This window comes from Onychostoma macrolepis, chromosome 02 (genome assembly GCF_012432095.1).
Source record: "Onychostoma macrolepis isolate SWU-2019 chromosome 02, ASM1243209v1, whole genome shotgun sequence".
In the NCBI taxonomy this organism is placed as follows: domain Eukaryota; kingdom Metazoa; phylum Chordata; class Actinopteri; order Cypriniformes; family Cyprinidae; genus Onychostoma; species Onychostoma macrolepis.
This window is the reverse complement of record NC_081156.1, coordinates 12,258,843-12,281,249: the sequence shown is the minus strand read 5'-3', so window position 1 is coordinate 12,281,249 and position 22,407 is coordinate 12,258,843. Positions and strand designations below refer to the sequence as shown.

General features: G+C 36.3%; 1 protein-coding gene across 10 annotated transcripts in view; it reads left to right on the top strand.

Moving 5' to 3' along the window:
* ptprfb (protein tyrosine phosphatase receptor type Fb) overlaps positions 1-22,407 on the top strand; it is a 180,571-nt gene that overhangs the window by 63,930 nt on the left and 94,234 nt on the right. For all 10 annotated transcript variants that reach the window (XM_058797484.1, XM_058797500.1, XM_058797492.1 and 7 more), the window contains exon 2: positions 4,924-5,093. In XM_058797484.1, coding sequence (XP_058653467.1) covers positions 4,997-5,093 — 97 coding nt within the window. In that variant the 5' untranslated portion in view covers positions 4,924-4,996. The remainder of the gene's footprint in view (positions 1-4,923; positions 5,094-22,407) is intronic.

Below are 22,407 nucleotides of genomic sequence, written 5' to 3'. Positions count from 1 at the left end.
TCATTGTCAAGATGTGCTTATTCAGTCTCCGGCAGTATTGATTCAGGTGTCACAGGTCTCTGTTGACATGCCTTCTGTTTGTTTGTGTGTGGATTGAGCACCGGTGCCGATGCTGAGGGTAAACTTAGCAGGCTTTGGGGGATTCAGAGGCATTGTGTTTCTTTGTCATATACGTAGTGCTGTCGACTTTGAGCTTGTTTTGTGTTCAACTCCAGGTTTATAATCAGCTGAGATTCTTTGCAGTTTTCAGTAAAAATAACCTGTTGTACATCAAGTATGTAGCTAGTTGACCCTTTATCTCTTGGTATACTTTTGTGTTTGTATGTTTGTTTGTTTTTTTAAGTTTAAGAAGTAATTGGAGGTTGAAGTGCTGGCCAGAACCTTTAGATAATTCATCTAGTAACCCATAGTCCAACTTCAGAGTCCAATTTCATGTAGATTTTTCTTACAGCAGTCTTTAGTAGTTATCCAGTCACATCTATTCAAGCCCCACTGTGTGAGGTCATGTATCTTGGGTCTTATTTGGCATTGTCATTAGATAAATGATTTTTTTTTTGTTCACAAAACCTCTTTGCACAATACATTTGGACCTTTGCTTCATGCTGTGACATCAATAATAAATCAACAGCGAATTCCACATCAAGCGTTTCTTCAGTGTGTGTTTCACTGTGTGTGTAGTACATCTCATTTCTGTTGAATTACTCTGCGATTGATTTGTGGCTGCAGGAAGGAATGAGAAGCCTTTTGGTAATCTTCAAAATATGACAGTAAATCTCCTGGTTATGTCTTACTCGGAGAGCTTTTGCTCCTTTTTATTGGCATTTATACTGAATAAATGACTGAGCTGTCACCACATCTGATGCCATCTATCTAAGAGTCAAATGTGATTGCAGGCTCACATCATGACGGAAAGGACTGAGGGAACATTTGGTCATCTACTCACAAAAGAGACCTTAAAGATGGACCTTCTATTTACGTCTCACGTGTACTGTTGGCGTGTCAATACTCCAGGCCTATACATTTTTCATATGAGTCCTATTACATTCCATCACACACACTGTACTTGAGGGCTTATTATAATATTTTAATGTAAACAAAGAACTTTTCATGGAGATAAAAAACACGTAGTGAAAGAGTTTAAATGTCAAGCACAATATACCAGTGCATCTGGGTCTAGCTTAAAATAAATCACTATTACGTATGCACTGATATGAAAATTGTAGCCAAAATGATAACAGCTGATAGTATTCTGTACTGTTTTGTCTAAAAATCAGAAAATTAATCTGGTAAAATGTATAATTTTACAAATTGGCAACCATCCTGGTTTTGTGGTGGTATGTTTTAGCACAAACATTTTCCTCAAAAAATGCTAATTTGTTTTGCATTGTTTTTGACACGATTTGCTAATTTACATTTTCTAGATGTTGCCACTTCATCAGTGAGCAGAATCATTTATCAGAAAGCTTGTGAGCACAAAAGGTTGTTATAAGCTGAACTTGAGCATGTTTTTGTTGTTGTTGTTATTTTCCAGTGCAGACCTCTATGTCAAGAGAAACCGTCTCCCACATGAAGTTGTAGCACCAAGTAATTTGCTTACCTTCCACTTTTATTTGATTTCTTCAGATTTACCGTCTCCTGTTTGCTCTCAAAGTTATCTAAGACTTTCTCATGGGTCATATGTTTTATAAACTTGTCAACGTATGAAAGATTAAACTTGAACATCAGCGCTGTAGTTGAAATCACAGACCAGGCTAAACCAGGAGCCGTGGCCCGTGCTGTTTATGGTGTCGGACAATTTTCTCCAACACAGGTCTTGTTGTAAGGATTCAGCTTTATCTTCCCTAAAGACGTCAATAAGGTTGTCTACACAAGGCCCTGCCATAGATCTCCTGTTGTCTTTATCTCTGGATGGGCCATTAAGGGAAAAGCAATCACTGGCGTCGGAGCGGTTGGAAAGGAGATGTGCCTAAAGAGTGACAAGGAGAGAAGTGTTTATTTATCCTTGATAGTATAGGAACACAGTGGACCTAAGACGAGATTCCTGGGTCGTTCACACTGATGAGAGACTCTGCAGAGGCAGGAGTGATGAACCTTTGCTTAGTTACGGTGACATATTAGCATGTTACAATGCAAAATTGCTAGTCACGGATTGATCTGTAAGGTAATGTCTGAGTTTGAATTATCTACCAGTTAAAGGTCAGTAAAAGACATTATTACTTTTGTTCAGCAAAGATGTATTAAATTGATCAAAAAGTATTTATAATGTTAGAAATCAACATTGATTATAATAAAGGTTTCTTGAGCACCAAATCAGCATATTAGAATGATTTCTGAAGGATCATGTGACGCTGAAGAGTGGAGACATGGCTGCTGAAAATTCAGCTTTGCCATCAAAGGAATAAAATGTGAATTAAAAAAAATAAATAAACAAAAAAATTGAAGACCTGAATTGTAAAAAATATTAAAATAGGAAGTGTTTATTGTGCAGATTTTAATTAAATAAATCTTGCCGTCTGGACAGGATGATTTCCATATATTTTATGTATTTTAATGGTTTTCAGTATTTTTGCTTTACATTCATGAGAATTTGAAGGGGTATATGTGCTTAATTTTCATGACAATAATTCCCTAATGAAAAAAATATATATTCATGTTCCTAAAATATGCTTCAGTTGCTTTATTCAAAAAACATTGTATTTTATTTTTTTTTATTTTTCTTTTGCTTCTGGGGTGAAATATGACTCATAGTGTCAAGCATCCTTGCAGTTGTGTAGTACATTTTTGTCCTTTTGCCTCCTGCTGCTTCTGCCCAATTCACATTTTTGATAAAGCTATGAGTGTGAGCATTTGAACACAAATGTCACGTGATATAAAATGCACACAAATGACTGCAAGTGGCATTTGTTCAATGATGATCCTTATTCAGATCATAATCCTTAATAATCCACTGGATTCATGCTAAAAGCACAATACATTTGAGTAATGGATGCTAGTATAGCCTAGTTTTCTAAAACGAAACTGTGACTTTTCAACAGCGTTATGAGATTGATGGTTGTTTGATCTGGGTTTATTGCGCAATATCACTGTTCCTTGGGTAAATCTCACATGTGTATGTTCACTCTGCTATTGTGCTGTTATCAGTTTATTTACTCGTTCTCTCCATAACCCCGGCCCGAACAAACAAGTCAGGCGTGGTATAAGAGCTCGGTGATTGGCAGGCAGGTTTTAAATGATTGGTTTTTGACTTTGAGGAATGTATTAGAAAGTGGATCAGTTGGCTATTCCTACCAGTGTTTTCCAAATGTAGGTCATGCTCGAAGCGCAATGGTCGTCTTGATATTCCCTCTCTATTGGTGACCTAATCAACTGCTCTTTTTTGATATGCCTCCAAAGGTAGTGAAGGCTTATTACTAGAATGATTGCTGTGGTGCTGAAACTCTTCCAGGTGTTTTGGTATAACTGAGCTATGACTCAACATGTACGTTCTCTCTTGTTATTTTAGAACACAAACCCTCTTGTCAAGAAAGATTAACAAAAAGCCTTTTGGATGAAAAAATAAACACTCTTTAAACACCTCCCTGTTAGGATCTGTTTGTTCATTGTTTCTTTTGGCACTCTCTCGCAAACACGGCAGCCAGGCATATCAGCACCCATCCAACATGCATCCCGAAATCAGTGTGTTAATAATTGGCTAGTCAACACCTCCTCAGGTGAATTGAGTATTTCTCACTTGAGACTTGAGCCTTTGTTTTTGTTCTATTCACATCCTTGCTTGTTAAAATCACCGGCCACTCACACTGTGGAAATTATTAAACTGATAAGATCAGACAAGTGAACGCATTGATGTCTAAGTGGCAGACGTAATGTTTTCAGACACTTAATTGCAAGTTAACTGCAGTCAAATTAAAATAAATTATAGTTTAATTTATAATAACTCCAATTAGCTGAACTTTAGAGTGTTTTTGACCCACTTATATCTTTATATGTAATTTGATAATTCCTTCTGTTGTCTTTGAAATATGGAATTCTGTGGAATGAACTGACAAGCATTTATGATAAACAAAGAATATTTTAATGTCATTTCTATTGAAACCTGTATGTGATGTATTTAAATATTTTTGGAGTTACACCTTTATAATGATGAAGTTGCAATTTAGTACATTTGAAAATATATTAACTTTAAATGTAATACTGAATAGCACACTGCAGTTAAAATTCTAATCATACTTGACATGCTTTAGTATGTTAGTCAACATATCAAAATGAGTGTACTTCTTTAAAACATGACAAGATTTAAAAAAAATAATAATAATTAAAATGTACCTTAAACATTTAATTTGACATTTACTGTGTATGATTTTAGACACAACACATTGTACTTCAATGTATTTTGCGACTTTTTGTCAGTAACCTCTAGAAAGACGTTAGCGTGACAAGTTTAATTACTTTAGATTTGAGCAGCTTAACTCGACAAGCTGCAGTTTCAACACAACTTCCTCTGTATTCTGGCAGTTTCATAGACCTCGGATATTGTGAGCGCTGATTTAAACCAGCATTCATCCATAGGGAGCTGTGTGTGTGTGTGTGTGTGTGTGTGTGTGTGTGTGGCTGTACTGTATTACCTCCACACTTCAGGAGATCCGGAGCCATCTGTACAGAGCCACTTTACAATCTTAATGGGCACCTTTAGTGGCGGCCGGTTATTGGGAATTCCCAATTCTCTCTTGTCCTTTTGATATTTAGCTAACCGGCAGCAGATTATGGGTTTAGTTTACTTTGATAAAAGAGCATTTGCTTACCTCATTAACCCTGTTGCCCCTAGACAGACCACTCAATTCATCACACCCGCACTCAATAGTGCACATGCCTGTTTGCCCTACCTTGACTCAAATGCTAACACGTGTTTGTCTATGTGTTTCTCAGGTTTTAGTCTATGATTGCGTGAGAGCTGCGAGAGCAGAGCGGGGACCGAGGGGGAGCAGTGCCAACCTGGAACATGGTGCCTAATATTTGCACATCCGTGCCCCTCCTGCCCATTGGGCTTCCTCTTCTGCTACTGCTGAGCTGCGTTCAATTCTCCTCTCAGGCAGACAGTAAGTACAACACTTCAGCTGACTAGTCATTTTTTCCCGTGCCTTTTCCTGTACCTTGTGAAATTGGAAGTGCATTGCATTGTGGAATTGTTTGCAGGCATGAGCGAGCACACTAATGCTTCACTCGCGTGGCACGATATGAACCCAAAATTCAAACAAACTGTTCACCTGAACTTTCGCTGACTTTTAGATGAGTGGCGCATTTCCGTTGATCGGAAAGCCGTTCTCGTGGGCCACACTGCTTTATTGTCCTTGTGAATGAGCGTGTGGATCGCTGCGATGCTGCATGAGTGACATGGCAATGTTGTGGGTGCCACGGGTCGAGCGGGGGTCAAGGCTCAGTTCTGGCATGGGTCAGAGAGCCATTTAATTCGCCATGTGACCCATCTGCACCGCTGTCACAAGGCTGTTGTAATTCCATTAGGCCTCTCTCTCTCGCTTCGGCTTGCTCGTCGTCTTTCTTTTTCACTTGCTTCGTTTAACCTTTAAATCTTTCAGCCGTTCAGAGGCGGTGCTAGCATAAGGGTAACCTTGAAGCTTCTTCTCTTGACTTCTGTTGCCACTTTTAAAGTCGCAAAGCCTTTGTGATTGAAAATCTCGCCTCTGCTTTCTCGATGAAGACTTTTTCTCTGATGCAAAGTATTTCAAAAAATGTAAAGAAGCACTTTAGTATTTCGAGTGTTTCGAATCTGAAACATGTCATCAAATCAGTCGTTCTTTTATTCATTATTTTTTTTATTCACTCATATTTGATGAGAAATTCTTAATTTTACATTTACATTTAATTATTTAGCAGACGCTTTTATCCAAAGCGACTGACAAATGAAGACAATAGATGCAATTAAACCAAAAAAGTGCAACTGTATGTACAGTAAGTGTTCTGAAATGCTGTTAGTCTAATGCTGTAGCCTACACGTATAGTTTTTTTATTATTTATTTTTTCCACTAGCAGGGAACGGTCAAGGTTAAGGTCAATTAAAGTGACTTTGTGCTTTTTTGGGATGGCACCACAATCTGCTAGCAGAACACAAGCTTGATACATGACTTGAACAAGCAGCCAAAATTGACTCTGCTGACTTTCTTAATGCATGTGTAGTTTATGCCTAAATTGTATAATTAATTGTTATTTTTTATATGCAGATTACCTTTGCTGTAATCTAACATTAGTCTGAAACACTGACAATTGAATAACACTGTTAAATATAGTCTTTATCTGTCTGAAAATGCAGCTCTATTTTTCATACTGTACATGTTTTGATGCCTAAATTCACTAAACATTTAAACAAACCATTTAAAATGATTGATTTTAGTGTCTTATTTATTTAGACTAAAACAGTGTAGAATTTTTATATTGACTTCAGTTATCGCTAATAACATGAAAATAATGATTGGGTTGAATTTTAATACCAGTGCATCCCAATGAAAAACAGGTTTCATGCTGACTTCACGCCTAATCAGAATAAAGACAGACGTTGTCACACTGTCAACAAACTTTACACCTTTTTGCTTATTCCTATCTTGAGTTTTGTGTCTTTTGTTCAGCATTCTGCATGTTCATGTCTAGCGCATTAACACAGCACCCTCATTAGTGTCATCACATGCTGCTGTAGACCAGCTGCTGTAGGTGCTGTTGATGGTTTGAGAACGAGTCTCCGGGAACTTTGCTCTATATTTGACTATACTTAAGGTTTCAGACACCTAAATCCTAGTGTGATGCTGCTTTATAGCGATGCTTCTTTGGTATAAATACTTTGTAAAGATGTTCAAACAAATAAAACTTTAAAAATAGAGGGGAGGTTAAATATTGACTACCGCAAATGGTCTTTTTTGTGTTGTTGTCTGTAATCAGAGAGGGTTGAGTTGCTCAACATGAAAGAACTGGCTTTGCAACGCTCTGAATTATAGTGCAGTGGAGCCAGAACTACAGGGTGGGGCGTCTCGAATGTTGATCACCATGGTAACAGATCCTACCTAAATCAGACGGATGAAAAATTAAGGCACTTTCTTATTCTGAATGCTCAAAGAAGTCAAAATTACTCAGATGGCACAGGAGCTCCTGCGAGGAGACTGAGGGCTGTTCCTCGAGCCTTGTTTAGGTGGTTATGTCTCATTTGTGTGATTTTAAAGCCACCCAGATTGCTTGATTGGGGTCTTCTTCATAACTGCTTCCTCCAGACGTGGTGTCTAGAGTTTACATAATAGTGTCTTCCAGTTAATTTATTCTTTAAGAAGTGGTCTTTCTTTCAGCTGAAAGAAGTAAACTAATTAGTAACTATCTAAAAGATCAATTGGAGATGTGTTTTGTCAAGAAATAAGCTGAAATTCAAAGTCACAGATTTTGTCTCTATCTATCTATCTATCTATCTATCTATCTATCTATCTATCTATCTATCTATCTATCTATCTATCTATCTATCTATCTATCTATCTATCTATCTATCAGCTAGCTAGTGTTTATCTTGCAACCACTGAAAACAGCACAATTTATGTAATGAAAAGGAGCATTATTTTTTATACCAGCGCAAAAAAGAAGGCATAAATTGTTATAGAAGCATCAGTATAGGGACTGAAATAAATTGTGTATCATTTTTGAACTGGGTCATTTAAAAGAACCACTTGAACAAACCCATAAACTAAAATGAATTGGACCTCCCAATGCTTCATTTGATAGAGAGCGTAAACAAAGTAGGTAAGCATGTTTGAGCATTACCTTGAATATCTCGACTGTATACTTGTACGCAATACAGTGTTTTTTTTTTATTGTTTTTTTTTTTTTTTTTAGGTGCAAGAAAAATGGCTTCCAGCTTGTTCGAAAAAGTAGCTTGTTGCTTGAAAAGTTGATTTGTTTAAATGGCACCTATTATGCAAAATTCACTTTTACATGTTGTTTGGGCATAAATATGTGTTGGCAGTGTGTGTACACAACCACTCTATAATGATACTAGTCTGCCTGCTCCTTTTTAAAAAAAAATCCCCATAAATCATAAGCGATTTGCAGAATCTGTAAAATGTAATTTTACAAGCCCCACCCACGACTGTTGACGGACACTGTCGTATTGGCAGAGACCCCGCCCTGAGTGAGCTGCAAACAATCCGCCATGTTTATCTTCACGCTAGAGCATTTAAAAGCAGCATTCAAGAAATAAATGTCTTCTTATTAGAGCTAAATGATTCATTCAAGAGCAGAGAGTTAATTATTTATTCATTTTTATTTTTTTATTTTGTATTAAGCTGCTGTCACTTAATACACAGATCTAATATAAACACAAACTTGTGTGTATTTGACCGTTCAGGTGCAATAAGACATGAAAGAGAACTTAGTTTAGTACTCACATGCTGTGTGACAGCCGCTTTCTGTGCGCTTACTTCAGATGTGCGCTCAGAAAACCCTATCAGAAGTTTAAACTGATATGGCTTTAAAATGCATGATTTCAGCACAATGGACATGATAATCAAAACCAAACAGATGGTTTTTGGCAGAGTATCTGAGGTACGAGTTGTAAAGGCACAGCACAAAAATTCAGCCTGTTTCTGCTTCCACTCAAAATAAGCATTTTCAAAATGATGTAATAAATGATCTGTGGGGTATTTAGAGCTGAAACTTCACAGACACATTCTGGGGACACCTGAGACTTATATTACATCTTGTAAAAAGGGTGCACTTTAAAACAGCCTACGGTCACGCTACTGAAAAATGTTCAATTAGTAGTTTATCACAACTTGAAACTGCAGGCCTACTTTTAGTGTTGTGTAATGTCTTACTTGATACGGCATTTCTAAAGGATGCTGCTAAAAATGTGCTAGTACAAGGTTTCTTCAAGGTCTTGTTGCATTTATCTGATTTAGCTGAACTTGTCAAATTACTTTTTTTATTTTTTTTCCATTTGCAGTGGAATTTTTCTGATGCTATTTGTCTCTATATGTTGCGAGAGGCAGCTTGCAGCCATCTGTCCATATATCGATCCTTTTTCCGTCCTATCGCTCCCTGCTCTCTAATGGCAAGAAGGTTTGTGATAATTCAGTTCTTGGAGCAAAACCTGAAGGTACCTTAAAATCCCATCTGAAAGTCAAAGAGAAAGCTTTAATTTTTCTCCCAGTCGAGCTAATTCTTCATATTCGGTACACAATAAAATCCTATCCGACAACCCACACATATGGCCTACTGTTAGAGGAGCACTTAGGTATTGTGAAACGCTTGCAAATGAGGACCCTTTACATTTTATCTTGGAGCACTATGTAGAGGACCACCTCTATAAATCAATTAAGCAAGCTATTGTTTTCCTGGCGGGATGGGCAGGGCCGAATCGGTGATCGGCGGCAAATTGGATTGTGTTTTCAAGTGTCCATATGGTCACTGAGTGAAATTGACAGGAATAGAAATTGATTCTTTTTAATTAAAAGTAACCGTATCCTCAATCGAGTGGCACTTGCGAGGTAATTTTGTTAGTCCCCAGCTGTGATCCTTCAATGACAGACACTAGAGGAGAGCCGGTGAAAAGGAAAAACGGAGAGAGCAGAAGGTTTGCATAAGGCAGAACGGCAATATCACAGCAATGAATTAAAGAACTGGTCAGCGGAGGTTAATGATGTGAGATTAATAGCTTAATTATGGCGGTCGATCGCAGGCCGGAGGCAGGTCCCCAAACTCTCAGCTGTGGCCAGGATACAGTGCTGTCATCTGATGACAAGATCATCCAGTGTCCTTGACTGAAGGGCAGCCATAAAAGCTATTTGAACCATCATACGTGTGAGTATGTCACCCTCCCACGCCACTTACACCTTATAATATTGCTGCTGTGAGAATGACCTCATCTTCAAGATAAGATTAAAGCCTGCAGGACCAGCATGCATCACATGATCGCTGGTGCATTTCAATGTCATGTAGTGTGTAACCACAAAATAAATAAATAATTTTAATTTTAATTTTAATTTAATTTAATTTAATTTAATTTAATTTAATTTAATTTAATTTTTGAAAATTATTATTATTATTTTAACATTGCGACATTGGTGATGCGCAAAATATTGTTACCATAAGTTATTGGCAATATTCCTTAGATTTTTTCAATATTTTTTTTAATTTATATTTAGATATTTTATTTTGCATGTTAATATCACTTGTTTTTACATTTATATTTACATTTATTAGACATTTTATCGAAATTGAGAATAGAATAGTATGAAATGTCTTTCTAATAAAAGTCTATTAGAAAACTGTATTTATCTATTTATTTATTATTATTAATTTATTTATTTTAGTCATCTTAGGCTCACTTGAAGTTAAAATTTAAAATTAATTTATTATTACTTTAATTTATTAACTTTGTTAAATGTAGCCTAATGTTTAGCAGATCTCAACATTTTAATATTCATTATGCTATTCATTTTGTGATGCCTAAATACACTTTTTTTCACTTTTTTTTTTTTTTTTTTCAAATTCACAAAATGATTGATTTTAGTTCTTAATGTAATTTTAAAAAAATGTATTTAGACAAAATAGTACAGAATTTAATATCTGTTGACCAGGCTTGTAATATCAGTGCATTTCTTATTTTCACTAGTGTTCTGGAACTTACTGTATGTCCTTCCACTTATCATGATTTTTCATGTACTCTGTGTGCACACTATGTCACAACAAATCTATTACATTTTCATGCAGTTGCTGCACTGTGATGTTGCTGCATTGTCAAGAATCTTCCCCCAAGAGCCTCTGTACAGCATCTGAGATGAGGGTTGTGGGGGCATTTCGGCTTGTTAATATCCATAAAGCGTTTTTATGTAATCACAGACATGAGCAGCTAATCACATTAGTACAGACTTGCGTCTGAGAGCTTATGACATTTTGTTGTGGGGAATTCACATCCCCTGCCTCTCATCTGCATTAAAGCTGGCTTCTCCTCATCCTCCTCTGACTCCCATCATAACCTTTTTTTTCTGTCCCCTTTGTGCTGACCCCATAATTGTCAATGACTAATGTTCTTTGTTCTTGTACAATGTGACCCACACACTTGGCTTGCACAGGCCTCCAGGATTGGGCAGACTGGCAATATGAACCGCATTTCGTGTTGATCCTCTTCTGCATTTCGTGAGTTGCTCTTCTAAACAGCTCTGTTCTAACATTCTTGCAGAAATATGCACCACATGTTCAGTTCATGGTGCCTGGAGTAGAATATTTTGTATCACCCTTGAGTAAAGCATTTTCTTTTTTTCCCTCATCGTTGTGGGAGGCTGCTTCCCCAAACTTGAAGAGCATTTATATTAGGTTACCTGCGTGGGTAACCTTGGCCAGACTGTTTACAGGTTAGATGCTGTTTCTGCCTGTATTTGGGATTGACTATAAGCTATAAGCACACATTAATATATTTTTTTTAAATTTAAAGATATAGCTCACCCAAAAATTACTTTTCTGTCATCGTTTGCATATGTTTTGCAGAACGTCCAAGTTGCTCTTTTTACATACTGTGGAAAATGTATTTTGTGTGTGTGTGTGTGTGTGTGTGTATGTTTTGTTTAATACTGTAATTGAAAGACCAACTAGAAATAATTTGGTGTCCAGTTCTGACAGTTTAGCTAAAAAAATACTGTTTTGCCCCATCCTGAGAGAGAATATATTGGCCTACCTTTCTTATTTGTGCTTTTTTGTTTTGTATCAATACCCTGCTTTGTAACTTTTAAAAAGTCAGATTTATCAGCATACCAATATGACCATCTTTACAGTGGTCATTGTCTAGTTTTTGTTTGGTTTTTTTGTTGGTTGTATGGAAATAAAGAGCTTGGACATTCTGCAAAAAAAAAAAAAAATCTTCATTTGTGTTCCATGAAAGAAAGAAAAAAAAAAAATACAGGTTTGGAACAACATAAGTGTGAGTTAAAGGGTTAGTTCACCCAAAAATGAAAATTCTGTCATTAATTACTTACCCTCATGTCGTTCCAAACCCATAGAACCTTCGTTCAGCTTCGGAACATACATTTTTTTATATTTATGATGAATTCGAGAGCTCTGTGACCCTGTATGGACATCAGTAGTTCAACCGTAATTTATGAAGCTACAAGTAATTTATGAAGCTATAAGAATACTTGTTGTGCGCAAAGAAAACAAAAATAATGACTTAATTGAAAAATTTCCTCTCCTCCGTGTCAGTATTTGACGTGCGTTCGTGAGAGTACCATGACAAGCGCATCCAGATTCTATGTCAGAATGCTGGTTCCTGAACCACTGATTTCACATGGACTATTTTATCAGTGTCCTTTCTGGACCTTGAACATGGTAGTTAAGTTCCTGTCTATGCAGGGTCAAAAAGCTCTCAAATTTCTTCAAGAATATCTTGATTTGTGTTCCGAAGATGAACAAAGGACTTATGGGTTTGGAACGACACGAGGGTGAGTAATTCATGACAGAATTTTCATTTTTTGGTGAACTATCCCTTTAATAATGACAATTTCATCAGTTAAATTAATCAGATATGTTCATAAGATATTTGTAGAGTAGCTGAATGGTATAACATTATTAAGTAAAGGACAGTCTCTCATGGAGTCTTTTGTATTTGTGGATCTGCTATGGTGAATTCATTTTAATGAAGGTTCTAGTCAAGTCCAGGCCCATTTGTGTTTAGATTCCAAAGGGACTGTAATTACATTTTCTCCTGACACATGGTGTGGAAGTTTAAATGCTCCAGACTTGTAGAAGAGGGCGTAGGTAAAGATGTGTGAGCAGTGAATGGCTGGGCTTAAAGGGGGCCTTTATCTTGGGAAGCTGCATTAATTTGGTTAGTGTGGGTCAGAGGGGCTTTGACTGTGATGGATGACGTAACCCATAACCTAACGGTTCCTCATTGATCCAGCATCTAGCCACTGATCTCCTCTGCAATCCTACATCCCTGTTTCGCGTCCATTCATCGGGGGGCACTTAAGCTTTTCTCTGCCCACCCGCCAGTCAATGGCACAGGCTGTGGCAAGGTGATGGCTGCCCTTTAACTAACAGCTTTAACAGCGCCCTGCTTCCCTCCTCTGAGCTCTCCCAGAGCTGTTTATGCATGAAGATGAAAAAGACTTTCAAAATCAGTACATGTGCACACTCATTTAATATACAGCAGCAAGATTGTGTTGCTTAAACATGTGGTACTTAAATATGAAATATTCTTGAATTTGACTGAACAAGGAATGCTTGATATTTTGGTTATTGGTCAGTATTAGTGGCTTTTTTTAATGGCAGTATTGGTCGATATTGGTTATGCAAGGGTTACATTTACATTAAGTTTGTTATAATCTAAATTTAATTATTAAAACACTAGTTATATAACGACACTGTTAAATGATTAGTTGTGATTATTGCAATGTTTGAAATCACTTTAAAAATCTGGATTTTATTTTTGATTATATTATAATTATTTTATATTATATTATAGAAAAAGCATTATAAAAGCAAACATAATTAGCATTTTATTAAAATAAAATTGACTACTTGTGAAACATGGCATTTATTTTTGTCATAAAACATTTATTTTTTATTCATTCATTTTATTCATTTATTTTGATATTATTTGTATTTTTTTTTTTTTCTTTGGTGGTGGTGGGGTGGGGGAGGTTGGGGGGTAAAGACTCAAGAAAGGCATGAGTTTCAAAGCTTGTTTGAAAACTCAAAGGAAACCTCAGGCAGAATTCCCATTACTCACTTCCAGTGTAGCTGAAGCTAGAATATTTTTCCTCCAACTCGTCATCCACTAGATGAGTCCTCTGAGGAAAATGCCGGGTTAACTCAGATTACGTGCAGGTCATAGCAAATAAAACAGCTAGATTTATGACCATGTATGTCATAATTGCGTCCTTCGATAACAGCGTAACTGTGGTGCGCAGGCTCCTGAGGCTCTCTAGAACGGTCTCCGGCGATCACTTTGGGTTAACCTTTCAAAATAATTCCAATCTGGTGATATTTCATGGCTCCTTAATCTTTCATAGTGCCTGGCTGCCCTAAGCGTTCAGAGTCACCCAGAACTTTCTGCACCTTCTGTCTAGTGCAGTTCTCAATCTGGTGCCACCTGCAAACCAAGCGTTATGCTCACTTATCTGTGTTCTCATGCATTCCTCTTGTCCCTTTGCCAACAGCGAGGCCCGGATGGCTCCGGCCTATTGTGCGCATGCTTTCGATGTTCTGTGCTCCTCATAACAATGGCCCTATGAGAAGCCAGTTGGAAAGCACTCGCATTAGCGCTGGTGTGTGTTTTAATATTGATGGCTCTGTCTAAACAGGAAAGTTTTCTCTACGAGGCAGAATAACTCTATTGTTCTATCATGAGGGCAGAGTAATGAGGTAGTAACAATATTCCCACATGATTGCTCGTCTCCGTCTTTGATCCAATATCATGTCGACAGTAGGAAAGACAGATAATGAGTCACGGCTTTGAAGACTTCAGGGCACCGGTTTAAAGGCTGAAGTAATGCTAAACCTCCACTAAACCGCCTGGTCATATGATACAGCTTACCTCTATTAAACAGGAAGCTCTTTTTGTTCCGTCGACTTGTCAAAGACGCATGAGGGAACATTGAGCTAATTCTTTTAGTAAATGATTTTTCCCCTCAGTGGCTACATGTGTATCCTCCACCCAAGCAGTGTAAGAACTTTCTTTAATCTTCATTTCTGTCAGTTCTGACACTTTTTTTTTTTTTTTTTTCCTTTCTTTCTTCTTTGGGACACAAAAGTGGATTTTATGAATTATGTGCTGTGCTCACTCTTTTCTGTGCAATTGTAATGAATTCAACCATCAAAAAAGACACACAAGCACCATGAAAGTAGTCTGTATGACTTGTGTCCAATTTACTAATACGAGACCATAATATACGACATAGGCTCATTGGAAAAATGTCTCTTTACTTACATTTTTGTATCTTAAAAAATTTACCTATAGAGTTCACTGCACTGAAATGAACACTAGTGACAGTAAAACAACCAACAGCTTTTTTCACAGCAAGATTACAGGGCAATATTATAGATTTATAAAGATTTATTTTCGCATGGTACTTTGCACTACTATGTTATGACTTAACTCTTTTACTGTATTGTAAACTAATGCATTTTGATGTTTGCAACACATAATCATCTCCATATGTATGGCTTTTCTGACATAGTAAACTTGGGTTTAGTAGCTCACCTTGTATAGCGTGGCACTTGTGATGCGGAATGCTCAGGTCAAGTCCTGTGAGACATGAGTCATGATAAAAGAGCTCAAAAGCTTGTAGAAAAATTAGCTAAAATGGCACAATTGCATAAACATGTTTTTTCTCATTTTTTCTTTTGTCGGTTAGGTTTATTATAGGTAACGTTATTTTCAAAAATGCAATAAAACACCATTTAACACAACTCCACAGACATTCGTGATGTATGCAACAACCAACATATTAAAATGTTGCCTGATTTCTGTTAATCTGAAAGCACTTTTAGCACCACTTAGGCCTACTAGACAGTTTATCTTTCAAAGTGACGCGAAACATGCAAGAAAGAATGTGATACAATTTTTTTTTTTTTTTTGCAGAAATGTTTCCACATGCACGTTTTTCCAATGAACCTGGGTCCAAAATTTAAGTTGTTGTTCATTGAAATTCGTCCCCTCCAGTGAGCGGTTATCTTATGTGAGCATGTCACTGACACGAGAATTGTATCCGTGTGATTCGTAGATGAATCCACAACAGGATCATCTTAATACACTTAAAGATCTGTTTCAAAACGAATGATTAATTTACGACATATGTACCTGTTTCATGAATTCTCGTGAATGTATGACAAGATTGTTTGTGAATAATGATATAATTTTTTCTGTCCCTCACATAAAACTCTTGTATAACTTCAGAACACTTGAACTGTGTGACTACTTTGTAGGGTTCTTTTTGTCATTGTGAAGCTTGACAGCCTCAGTTCTCATTTACTTGAATATCAAAGATATTTCGTTTTCCACAGAAGTAGGTTTGGAGTGACATGAGGGTGTGTAAATGATAACAGAATTTTCATTTTTGGCTGAACTATCCCTTTAAGATAATTCTCCAGCAGTGTCTTAGGAGGAAAGCCATTACTTTAATGCTCTTCACAGAGGGAACTGCATAATTGTGCTCAGAATTTGTGTTCTGCACACTCTCCTAAATAATTTAATAACGTTAGAAAGTGGCGCACTCAACATCAGCCTAACACCGTGATCACTTAGAGAACAAATTCCCACTGGGAATTGTTTTTTCCTTTTATTTATTTATTTATTTTAGTTTCCAACTTATCCGATCATTTGTTTATCTCTGTTCTTTGGCCCATTGAATTCTGCGTTTCTCTCTCTCTTAAGTCCTGCAAAAGCAAAGTGTTGATAAGTTTCATTTCAGACAACTTCCAAAGCCATTCGTCGCTTTGCCTAAAAGAATACCCGTTGCTGTGAGAGTTTGCCGCAGATGCCAATGCATGGGATTTAGCGAGGGAATTGTGCATGCTAATGAAGGAAACTGGAGATATTGAACCGATAGAGCAAAATGACTGGCTTGATGTAGAGTTAATTGAAAGCAAAATCCTGTAAAAGGTCTAAAACTCAGTTAATGGACAAGTTTCAGTAAAACAACCGCAGCTGATAGCATCGGACACATTTCCGCTCAGCGCACGAGTGAAAATGATAACTTGCTAATCTATTATTAATGAGAATGAATGGTTGGCTCCCTGCTTTGCGTATTGATCCTTGTACTCAATCCGGATCGGGTGTTTCTGCGGAGCGGGAATGCTGCTAATTGCCTGGTGTCCATTTGTCATCTCCACTCTAAAGCCTTTTTTCTTAAAAGCCGTATAAATGCTTAATACATTCCCTTAAAATTCTGATGCATTTTGCAACACAAGTTTCCTCTAGGGAAGCCCTTAAATTACCCATTTTGTAAATGGCCGTAACTTCAAGACGTGAATAAAACGTGTTCGCAAGTAAAAGTAAAGTTCTTACATCTTGTCAGGAATTTGTCTGTCTCCCCTTACGCTGGCCACATGCCACTGTCTAAAGCATGACTCTAGTCTGTACGAAATAAATGTCAACAGGTGTCCAAGGCCACCTGTTCTGGCGCCTGTTGATTTATTGAGTTGGTTAATGCAAAAGGACTGGGACGACAGCACAGCCACCTGGGAGGTCAGGGCCTGGTCCCTCTCATCTCCTCTTATGACCTGTGCTCTCAACAGAGTCTCTTTGAGCGTCAAGTAACCCTGAGCCCTGAACCTCTCTTCTGTCAATTCACAAACATGTTGAGGGCACAACTGCACTACGCCAATCTGTTGGCTTTGAGACTTTGAGAGCTCTACAAATGTTTCAAGAGCACCTAGAAGATAAAGTCACTGGCCACTGGAAAGGTCTTTGGATTGCCATCTCAATCAGAATGTATAACAAACACCACAATAAAAGTAACTAATGTGGCCTTTTTGCTTTTTTAGCAAGGCCTGCATGATTCCAAATGCACTTCAGGTTGTTTCTGACTAGACTAGGCCAGGGTTATTTAGATATTTTATTTTCATCTTATGTATTTACTTTATTTATTTTTTAAAAATGGGGGGGAGGGATAATCTGAAAAAAAATCTGTATATAAAACCATCATTTATTTCAGCTAGTTGAAAGGCAATGATTCTCATTTTCATGTAGTTTAACTTGATGTACTTAAATGACTAAAACTGAAAATTTAAAATGACAAGAACACATAACAAAATTACTACAACTTTAAAATGAAAATAGAAAATAGACAAATATAAACTACTTGAAAATATTAATAACTATAATAGTATTGTAATTATACTAAATGATACAATGATACTACTATTAATTTATGTACTTAAGTATATGATTTCACACATGATACTGCCTTTTTATGGTTGAAACAATTTATTTATTTATTCATTCATTTATTCATTCATTTATTTATTTATGCACAATTGCATGATCATTATTTAAAAACATTTATTCTGACTATTGGAGGAGGAGGAGGAGTAATACTGCTGCTACTACTACTACTACCACTACTACTACTAATAATAATAAAAAATATTATTATTATATCAATTAATACAATTATAATTAATAATTATTTTGGAATAATATTTATTATTATTACACAATGATTTGTTTATTTATGACTGACACAATTACATTATCATTATTTTATTTTATTAAAATGTATTTATTTATTAATTTATGTATAATTTATTTTATAATAATAATAATAATAATTATTATTATTATTATTATTATTATATTTTGTTGTTAGAATAAAATAATTATTATTACAAGAGTAACAACAGTAATAATGCTTGATGTTGTTATAATATATTATATTATTAGTTGTAGCAGTAGCAGAATTAAATACATTAGTGTCAGTAATTTATATGAATATCAGTAGCATTATTATAAGTAGTATTGTTGTTTGTAGTTCTTGTAGTTCTCTAAATGGCTGCACATGTATTTTCTTCCTTGTTTCAGGCTACATGTACATGTTCATTATCCAGACAAAATATACGAAAGTTAGTGGTGAATGTGTTGAGTGCTATTCTTAAAAACCATTCATTAATAGAGCCAAAGTTGAAATTGTTTAAATATCAGTAAAAAGTATTGATCAAACCAGTTATCTGCCTGTCTACACTCTTATTATCTGTCTTTGCCCAAGACCTCTGTGGTTCAATCATGCATCTTAACTCGCAGAAGTACTTTAATTCGAAACATGTGCCCAGATGGGTTAATGCCCGCTGATCCTTGCTCGTAAACAATGGGAGGAAAACCCCCCACACGCTGAGCACATCTAATAGAATTGTCATGACAGATGTTAGAGCACACTTGAATGTCAAAGTGATGCTAATCTCAAGCTATAAATCTCACGCACACCCATGTATCCATGTTTTGGGAAACTCCCAGCAAGGTAACTGGAGAATCTTGTTGGGGTTTTACCCATTAAACTACCAGCAGCTAACCACGATAACTGCAACGAAGAGGCCGTAAACTCTCAAAACTACCTTTCCACTCTCTTGTGTGGTTATAAAAGAGATAAAAGTGGCCAGAAAGGCTTTTATGAGGGTATGCATTGCTCTGCGGTGCCAATCAAACCGGTCTCTAGAGGAACCGGCACGTAAATGTCATTTAAATGTCAGGCCAGCCAATACTCCTGTGGGTCATAGGGGTGCTGGTGTGGTACACATTGGCTTAGATTTTACAATGGAGCCACATGCAAGTGCATACACACAAACAGTCTCACAGTTGTGTGTGTCATCTTCTCAGATAAAGCTCCAGTGGGGGTTATGTCCCAGAGCAAGGGCAGCCCGAGCCACCCGGCACACCATACTGATGATTTAACAAACACCCCCTGTCTGCTAGTCAGTACTTCTCCGCCTTACCCGTAGGCGCTATGTTATGTTAACTAGGTATTGATTTTGTTTTCTTCAGCACTACCCCTCTGATCCCAGAGTATAAAGGAGGAAGGACACAGTTGCGGTGGCACCGTATTCCCTCGGCTTGTTCCCTCCAAGAGAATCATATGTACTACCGCATGTAGTCTCCACACTGCTGTAATTTATCTCTCCCTTGACTAAGAGAGGATTAGATTCCCACCGTGGACCGCCCGCTAGGACACTGTGATCTATTCCAACGAGTCCCGTGCTTCACTGGAGATGTTTCACTGTGATAATGGATTCTGTGGCCTCCTCCTTATGAACGAGATTATCAGAATTCGCGGGACTGATAAACTGAGATCAGCTTAAAGGTGGTTTTCAGGGTCCAGTTTGTGTATTTTAATGGAGGTAAAGAATTTGCAGTAGAAATGGGATTCTGTTAGATTCAATAAGTATGGGTTTCTGAACTGATGGCATTAGTGAATGGTATTAGGAAAATGCAAATGTTAGTAATATGTTTAGTGTAATATTTAAAGTTTGCACATTTATTTATTTATTTATTTACTTATTTACTGGATGATGCATTTGTTTTAACAGTTTTTCTTGTCTAAAATAAATCTAAAAGGAAATTTCAATTCACTTTATATATATATATATATAAAAACCTCTTTATAAAATAAAATATATATTTTTTTATTTGTCAATTGAAGTGGATATACATTTGAGAATAGCTTGTATTTGTGTCTTTATTTATTTATTTATTTATTTATTTATTTATTTATTAATCTTAATCAGGCAATATTCTCTGTTTGTTTCCTGCTTTTTGAAATATATACATTTTGTAAACGAAGAATGTTGAAATCTGTCCTTGTAGACCAGCACACATTTTATAAGGTCAAACACCGGCCTGCTTGTGCTTGAAGATTATTTCCCACCCTTGAGAGAGCAACTACAAAGAGTTGCTTGTATTTTTTGATAATATCTGTATGCCATGATGTTTATATCATGGCTTTACCGTGAGATTCACCTTTCACCCACATCACCCACTATTTCCGCAGAATGTTGCGCATTAGCTGCAATTCTGCCAAATGGTCTTGCTCTGCTTGATCTGGCATCGATGTCCTTCGAAGCAAGCCATTACGTGTTTGAAATGAGTCAGCCGATATGTGTGGGTCTTTATCTTCGCACCGCCCTACCTAGCTTGAGCAGTGATGAAACATGTCCCATTGTTGTTTGTATTGTAAATGCATGACAAAGAAGCAGGGTGTGTGAGATGCTCCCCTAAAAAAAACAAAAAAAAAAAACATGAACTGCAGCGTGCTCCGACTGGCCTGTTTAAAAACAACCCTGAATGTTGTTTAGCCACAAGCCCTTAGCCATACTATTGACAATGTTCCTCCTTTTGAATACAGAAGGAATTGTTTTGATTCCACGTGTGCGTGTTTGTACATTCTTAGGGCCACTTTTGGTGGTTGGGTCATAGTAACAGTGTTTATTTTCTGTTTTCCAGGACTGTAGAATTTAATTTATTTTCATTATTAAAAAATACATATATGTTCTAGGGCCAGATATACTAAACAGGGCAAATTAGCATTTGAGCGCAGTTCCAAAAAAGTGCCAAACAATACACACATTAAAGATCAGACGCAGCCAGATCATTTCCATAATGACCAGCGTAATCTACCAAGAGCAGCACAAATTAGCACTTGCTTTAAGACATGATTTTTTTAAATAATGTTAAATAAAGGTGCAAATACCAGTCATTTGATGAGCGCAAACGTTAACAAATCGCATTGCTTGCTTCATTTTAATACTCTCCCCCCATAAATTTTGCGTCTGAAAGGGAAACTCCTACAAATGCATATTCAGTAAGGTCAGGCACAAAAATAACTGTGTCCACACCTTTTCAGTGACAATTTTTCACTGTGCGTGTTTAGTAAATCCTGACAGTACTATTTTAATGCCAAAAGACGGTTTGCGCTAGCGCACATTGTTAGTAAATCTGGCCTCTAGTGTTTTCAGTCTAGGTTGTCACAATAATGTGATCAATAATGTGATTTAATGTATTTTTTTTAAAGGACAACTGATGTATTCAATGTATATTTAGTATTTTCTAAGTCTACACTTTAATTTTGTTTGATTATATGGAAAAATTCAGTAACATTTTAACAATTAAATAAACAATTAAATTTTTTCGCAATTAAACATATTTTGTAGGGCTCCAGTGTGATTTACCGTATTGACCCGAATATAAGACAATGTTTTTTTCTTTAAAATGCATCTGAAAAAACTCATAAAACGAGTGTGCCATGAAATATGTAATATGTCTTGACTGTCATGTTAGCCTGATGGGAACAAACTTCCTCTGTAAGTGGTTTTAAAACATAAGACAGTACCCAGATTTGAAGACTACAATAAGATTTCACTTCTACTGTTAATAAAATTTAAAACTGAGATGTTATAAATGCCTAAATGTTATATAATTCAGATGGGCTACCTGTTATTTCAATGGTATATCAAAAAGTGTATATTTTCAATGTCATTATTGGTACATTTTACCAGTATTTACCATATTTTCAAAACAAAAATAGGAAAAATATGCAATTTGAAAATAATTTAAGAAAAAATGTTTTACAGAGAGAGAGAAAAAAAACAATATTTGGTTTTCAAAAAGCCTTTTTCCAAAAGGTACATCTGGAAAAAGGTGGGTCGTCTTATAATCAAGTTTTCGTCTTATATTCGGGACAATACGGTAATTATAAAAAAAAAAGACAAAATGTGAATAATTAAAGTTAATCTTTTTTCATGTTCTTTGTTTTATAATTAATTGCACTAAATTAATGTGTTAAATTGACAGAGCTTGACAGAGCGCATCACAACATAATTCAGGATTCTCAAGACGTTTTGTAAAATATTTGCTGAAAATTTGACAATGTTTGTCAGTTGGCA